The sequence below is a fragment of the Hipposideros armiger genome, unplaced genomic scaffold (genome assembly GCF_001890085.2).
Source record: "Hipposideros armiger isolate ML-2016 unplaced genomic scaffold, ASM189008v1 scaffold_1589, whole genome shotgun sequence".
NCBI lineage: Eukaryota > Metazoa > Chordata > Mammalia > Chiroptera > Hipposideridae > Hipposideros > Hipposideros armiger.
Window position 1 is genome coordinate 33,249 of NW_017732939.1, and position 7,242 is coordinate 40,490.

A 7,242-nucleotide genomic window follows, 5' to 3' on the forward strand; every position below is an offset into this window, starting at 1 on the left:
TGTCTGTTCCCCTTCCCCCAATTCCCCAGCACTGTTCCCATCCCCCCAATTCCCCAATAAAAATCTTAAAAAAAAAAGAATGTATAGACATTTCTATGTCCAACAAAGTAGGACAACTGTGACATCACATCATTCCTTCAAAGTGATACTTCTCACACAGGTTATATTCTATAATTCTCAGCATGGAATACTAACGGAATTTGAGCGCAAGGGCACTTCTTACATGTTGCCCATCAACAAAACATCTCTCTCAGCTTTTAGCTTAATCTTAGCTCAGACACCATTCTGTGTGGTAAACTCCCCATAAAAGTTTATATTATTAAATACATAAACTGGGGCCAGCCAGGTGGTTCAGTTGGTTAAAAGCTCGCTCAAGAGTTTGAGCTCTGAGCAACAGCAGTTCGAGTCCTGGCCCCAGCTGAGCTGCCGCTGGATGTTGGCAGGATGGCTCAGCTAAAAAAATACATACAAGGGCCGGCCGAGTGGCTCTGTTGGTTAAGAGCTCGCTCAAGAGTTTGAGTTCTGAGTAACAGCAGTTCGAGTCCAGCCCGAGCTGAGCAGCCGCTGAGCTGTCAACAGGTGGCAGGATGGCTCAGCTAAAAAAACCCAAAAAACATACATACATACTTACATAAACTTTCATTTCTACAATATATATGCCACCTATATTTTATTTACTTGTCCATTCATTTATTTAACAAACATAAATTTAACAAGCCCTGAGACTAGAAAGATAAACAACAGACCATGGTCTCTGCCCTTACAGAACCTGCAATCTAGTAACAGAGACAAAAATCAAACAAACAAACAAACAAACAAAAAAGTTATTTCAAAAGTTTGTATTTTTTGAGGAAAAGAAAGGGGATCTTGAAAACAAGTAACATTAATAAAACATCATGTTTGCCCATGTCTTGATTCCTTTATCTTCTCAAATTACTCCTTGTGGTCAAATACGACACCCCTCTCCATACCTACTTACACATCTTATCCTTTCTCTCTCCAGCCATTTTACTGCTTTTCCTTTATTCCCATAGTGTGAAACTATGGCAAATATTTCATGTGTGTTTTATCTATTTGATAATATGTTATGTTCTCTTTTTTTACTTTTTCCCCTAATTTTCTTTTAACATTTTAATTACTAGTTTAATTACTAGCTGCCTACCCTACTCCATCCCCTTACTAGTAAGAATCACTTCCTTGTTCTGAAATCAGGCATTATTATCATGTATGTTCTCTGTAGAGAATATTCTGAGATTCTTGCAGAGGTTGGCCTGGGTTAATGAGAATGTAATGTGAACATGGAAGCGTAAGTAGGACTTGCTGAGGTCAGCAGGCAGTCTCAGCACCCCAGTTAAATGCTATTCAGGAGCCATCATCTGGAAGAAATTGTGTTTTCAGCTTATACTTTAATTCTTGTTCAGGTTCTCCATCCTGGAGACTGACTGAAACCATGGTCAGTTATATGGACTTATAAAACCTGTCATTTTAGACAGATTGGGAGCAAAAATAAAATTCAAGAGAAAACTGTTAGAATAATTTTTATGAAAAAGGCCTGAAATAGCAAAAATATAAGTACTTAGTGGCATTAGGATGTGGTTCAGAAGGCGAGAGTGTGTGAATATAAGCTAAAAGTTATATAAACATTCATAGATGACACTGGGGTCAGACTAAGGATTAATCAGTGAATTCTCAATCCTGGAAAGTATCATTTTGTCCCACCAACACTGAGAATAGGCAAGAACAGACTCATATTGCTGCTCATAACTCTCAAAACTGGCTTTAATGAGGCTTTGCTTCCATTATATACATGTAAGATATACATGTGACATTGAACCTAATGACTGCTATGTGTTCTGGGGAGGCGTCAGGACCTGGTGAATAACTGTGGGCTAATTACTTAAAGTGTTTATGATGTGCCAATATTAGCATATTAAAGGGGTGATGCTAATTCCTCACACACAAGTAGTTGTGAAAGTAAATAGCATAAAATAGGTGGTGCTTGGTAAATTGTCTAGAAATAGATGTTCATTAAATGGGTAGAATTAACTTTCCAAATAGCTATCCTTGAAGTGGACAGTGATGCTGGAGGGAGGAGGGAAGGGGAAAGAGAATAGGCAGGGTCTAGGTCAAAAGAAACCTGAAACGTTTTTTATTCAATAATTTAATAGCATCAATTTATTACTCCGAAACTTCAGCTCTACTGTGCCATTTGTTGCGATTTTGTAAGATATTTAAATTCTGCCTTACAACACCATTCAAGTGTTTTTATTTTTAACACTTTTTCCTCAGACTTTGCATTCACAAATTCTAAAATATTATGATCCAAGTCAAGAGAGTTAAGCAAAAGAGTACAAAATAATTAATGAAGTCAGTTTTTAAGGCTTTACTTCCCCTTCTGCTTTCTACTGAGTCTTAGTGGATGGGTAGCTGAGTACACCTACTCATTCTTTGCTCAAAGGTTTAGTGAGCTCACGCTGTGTCAGTCATGTGTCAGGTACTAGTCATAGAACGACTCAAAGGTACTCGCCTCAAAGGGATCCAGGACTAGTGACAGCCGTTTAAGAAAACAAAATTGAGATGAATAATAGTTTGAAACAAAAATGTCAAAGTACAGTATGCCACGACTCTAACACATCCCCCCGTGTGCGAGGTGCCCGCCCGCAGCGGGGCTGCAGCCCTAACCGCGGGGCGTCCTGTCCTTCAGCTTCGCGGCGGCGGGAGGCGGAGCCGGGCCTTGCGGGGCGCTCAGAGCCCGAGGCGGGGCCGGGGTGGGGGGATCGCCGGGCACGGGGCACCACTGGGGGACCGCGAGGGACGAGGAGGCGAGCACAGCTCAGCCCAGGCGGGGCGCTGGAGTTAGCGGGAGAGCAGCGGGGAGCCGGGCCACACCGCCAGGCCCGGCCGCCTCTGCCCGCGCTTCGGGGGCCGGGGACGCGCACCCCGCGGCTCCGCCCTCGGTCCCCGCCCTGCGCGCGGACGCCCCGCCTCCCTGTCCCCTCCCCGCGCTGCCCCGGCCGGCGGCGGACCGCGCTCACCTCGCCGCTTCAGGGTCGTGGGGGTCTCTATCACCCGGTAGTTGTGTCTGCACACCGTGTCCACCTCCGCCCGCTTCCGCTCCAGGATGTCCTGCTGGCTGTTCCAGGACTCGGCGTCCAGCCGCCCCAGCTCGGTCACCGCCACGAACTTCCCCAGGTCGCTGTCGAAGCGCACGTACTCCTCCCGGTTGTAGAACCATCTGGCCACGTACCGCACCCTCTGCGTCCCGTTGGTGAAGTAGCACTGGCACTTAAACTGGACCACGATATCCTCTGCGGGGAGTCAGCGCCGCGGTCAGGCCTCCGCCCTCAGCCCCGCGCGGCCGCCGCCCCGTCTTGGGTCGCGGGCAGTTGGGGCAGATCCACCCGGAGCCCGGCGGCGACCTCGGCGCCCGCCCAACCCGCTCGGAACCGGGACCCTCGGGCTGTCTGAGGGCTTCCAGAGCGGCCTGCGGGAGGGAGGGGACGGAGGGCAGCCTGTCCCCAGGGACAGGCCTGGGACCTGCCAGGGCCTGAGAACCGGCTGAGGGGGCAGTCGGGTGGTTTTACTCCCATCCCGGTACTTAGATCAGGACGCTCTCACTGAAACCTCATCCCCCATAGCACTCGGGGACCTCAGGGACAAACAAGCATCCACAGAAGCATGAGCGTTCAAGGGAGTGACCAGAAAGGTCTGGAAGTAAGCCTGTCCTCCTCCTGACAAGGAATTTCTCTTCCGACCCGGGCACAGTGCCTTCCCTCCCACGCCGGGGTTACTCTGCGTTTCCACGTGAACCAGCTGCAGTGTGAGGCTCTCCCTCCTGTGTGGAGAGAAGGGACCCAGCCTCCCTAGTCCTGGAAAGGACACCTGATTCATACATGGAAAGAGCCCAGGCTTTAATCAGATCAATTAAATTCCAACTAAACTGTGCCTATTACCAGCTTGGGCCCGTTATTTAGAATATCTACATCATAACTGTGTAAAGAGTCATAATACCTACACATAGGGGTGTTAGGAAGATTGAGAAGAATCTAAAGATATTAATCCTGTGTCTAAAATAAATGGTTTCTCCATACGTATTATTTCCCTACTTTACATTCTCCTAAATACAGTCCATTTTGGACACAAGCCTCTGAACCCCGCTTCAGTTAGTATAAGACCACAAATCAGCGAAACTTGAAGTTAACACTCCGTGTCTGTGGTCACTCAGTCGCCTTCACTCAGACACCAAGACTTTGCCCCCACAAGCCCTCCTCTCAGGGTCAGGAATGTTAAGTGCTTTTCCCCAAACACTGAGATGACACAGACCGCTGCTGCCCTATGCGTCCCCAACCCAGAAGCCCACAGTATTTAGTCCAGACAAGGTCTTGGGGGCCCCTGAAATGACAAATCCTGCTGTTTCTTCTTTGGAGAAATTCTTATCTTCAAAAATAACATCCGTGTCACTTTTTCCTGTCACTACTAGTAGAGGCACACTTGGTGTCGTCCTCCCCATTATAACATCCCCAGGTTTGAGCCTGTGACATGGGGATTGTCCTCACCTAACAATTAAAGTGGAAATGAGAATGTATCCAGCTCTCTTTCCCAAAGGGAGGAAATGAGTGATAAAACACTGTATTTTGAGGTCATAGAATTCCCCACACCCCAACTCAAGGGTCCCTCAGAGCCTGTTCCCCAGAGTAGTGGTTCTGGGGAACAGCTGCCCTGCACTTACGTGGAGAATCTCTGCCCTCAGCCACTGGGGCGCTCAGCACCACTAGCGTCACCATCAAAGCTGCTGTCCAAAGGCCCCCCGGGATCCGCAGAGCCATCGTCCCAGACATAACTGAGAGCAAAGAAATAAGTACTGGCAGTCAACACAGCTCACGCCTGGTGGCTCTGATGTACCCACTTCAGAGAATAAAAACCTGTGACAGCGTCCAAGCACAGTAGGCTTGGAGAGTCCCTAGGAAAGGAACCAATCAGCACCGGAGCTGAAGGACCTCATCTGTCTCTGGGCAGACGTTTTTGATGAAGGTTCTCAATCCAATGCCTGGCATTGTGTCTTCATCAAACCTCTCTGGATGAACATTTGAAGTGCAGATTTTCTCTGTAAAAAATCTGAAGATTAATTCCTTAGGCTCTTAAAGAACCAAAAGAAAAGTGACTCAAGAATAGACACCTTTGTCATACTTATTTAAAACCTATTGTTCTTATACGTGCTACTTTTAGTAGGAGAAATAAGTGGGGATCATATGTCAGGGGAAAGAAAATTATTGTCACAGAGATGTTCACTTCTATTATCTTAGACACACCTGGGAGCCTTAAGTTGTGGTGGGAAGAGCAGAACTCTGAAAAGGAAATGGTTTTGAGCTGCAGTTTTACCATTAATGTGTTTTATTTGTTGAAATTACTGAGCCCTTTTTTCCTCAGGCTTCTCTTTGGAGAATGTGGGTCATGTTCCATGCACGTTACATCTCGATCTTCATATATACAAACTTAACAGTAATAGGACTAGTTTAATATTGCGAAATGTTCCTCTGCTGCCATGTATATCTGGTGGGAATATCACGTTAACATGGGGAACAAGAACACAAACAAAAAAATTGACACCCAGTCCTGCTGGCCAGTGATTCTTCATTAAGCAAGAACCTGTTGCATTTGCGCTCTTTGAATGAAAGTATTTGAAAAGTTAAGTTGACTTTTCTTTTATAAGTTTTTCAGCTGCTTAGATCTTCCCTAAACCATGATACAGGTTCATGTGATGTCAGCAAAGGCACAATCCACAAACATTCACAGCATCAGACATGATCACCTTTAGTTTCAATGACAGAGAGCAAGAGATGGGGAGAAGCACTTCCTGGAGCCAGTGTTAATGAGGGAGCAGATGTTTAGAGTTACAGATTGTACTGTGTCAGCCCTAAACATCAGACCCTGGATGGCAGAAGTATTGATGTGCTTTTTAAAATAAATGTGTTATTTATCAGGTTTCTCCTGCACATGACAAGGGGCAGTGCTAACTGGTTATAGAGCAATTAGGACAGTGCCTGGCAGATAGGAATAAACAAGGCAATCACTATCCCTCCCACCCCCGCCCCTTTTCTCTCCTCCTGTATTTTAATTCTCCTTCTAAAATAAAGGACAGCATCTAAAAGTAGAATATAAGGAGATTACCAGGTAAAAAGAAACAGGGAAGAGGTAACAACGAGAAGTTCCCATTAGCGGCACATGGAGGCAGTGAGTTATCCCAGTTTTCTCTGGTGGGTGCATAGTTCCAGAGCACCTGAGACTGGGAAATTGGTCCCTGGGCTCCCACCCGCTGTGGTGTATGCAGGATCAGGGTAACTCTGAAATAAAGAGGGTCTCCACGGTGGGATGGAAGCATAAAGGAGGAGCATCAAGCTCAGATCTGGAGTAGGGTTGGGGGGCATGGAGGAATGGTCAGAGAGGGACCTTAAAAGTGCCTCAGTTCCCTCAGCTGTCACCTCAGGGTCCTTCAGAAAAAGTAGAGGCCTCTGCCCCATCCCCCTCTGTCCTAAGGGAGAAAATTCTGTAATTTCTGATCGGGACTGTGCAGTGCAGGCTGCGTCAGACCTGGGGATTTCCCTGTCTCACATGCCTCTTCACACAGACTCTTCTACTAGCAACAAAAGTGTCACCTTAGAATCCTTCTTCTGATTGGCTGAAACCTCATCTCAAAGGCTCTGGTTTGGGCTTCCACCTGACCCAGTTAGCATCCTCTCCCTTTTCTAGAGTTCTCTGCACTGTCCATCTCCCCTCTGCATTGCTCAGGGCAGCCACTGCAGGCCTGACTTGAGAGGAAGGAACTCGGACTAACATCCTGACTCTGGGCGCCTCACCTAAATCTCCCCGCTAGGCCTCTGTGGAGGCCAGGCTCCTAGGGTGAGGGCAGTGTGTCCTCCTGTGGGTAGGCAAGGGGATAAAGAAACAGTCGATGACATGGGTCAGGGTTACAGTAGGGAGACTCTCCCCTGGGGACATCCTCTGTTCCCTCAGGGTGGAATATTAAAGTGTGGACTCCTTCCTTGTGGAAATTCAGGGAGAAATCATCCTCCCTGGTCAGCACCCCTTAGACTCTGCTTGGTCAGTGGGGTTAATCATGAACGTAATAATCATTTTGTCACCAGAAAGCCCATCCAGGACCCCATTCTGCGTTCACTTCAGAAATCAAGAAACATATATTCAAAGGGCTCTATGGCTTCCTTAATGCCAGTAATAATATAATTA

General features: G+C 46.9%; 2 protein-coding genes across 2 annotated transcripts in view; one reads left to right on the forward strand and one right to left on the reverse strand.

The window, feature by feature from the left end:
* LOC109377861 (HLA class II histocompatibility antigen, DQ beta 1 chain-like) overlaps positions 1-4,957 on the reverse strand; it is an 8,271-nt gene extending 3,314 nt beyond the window's left edge. The window contains exons 1-2 of the mRNA XM_019634344.1: positions 4,730-4,957; positions 3,036-3,308 (exon numbers count right to left, since the gene is read on the reverse strand). Of these exons, the coding sequence (XP_019489889.1) occupies positions 3,036-3,308; positions 4,730-4,838 (382 nt within the window). The 5' untranslated portion in view covers positions 4,839-4,957. The remainder of the gene's footprint in view (positions 1-3,035; positions 3,309-4,729) is intronic.
* LOC109377862 (H-2 class II histocompatibility antigen, A-F alpha chain-like) overlaps positions 1-7,242 on the forward strand; it is a 144,080-nt gene that overhangs the window by 31,560 nt on the left and 105,278 nt on the right. The window lies entirely within an intron of this gene.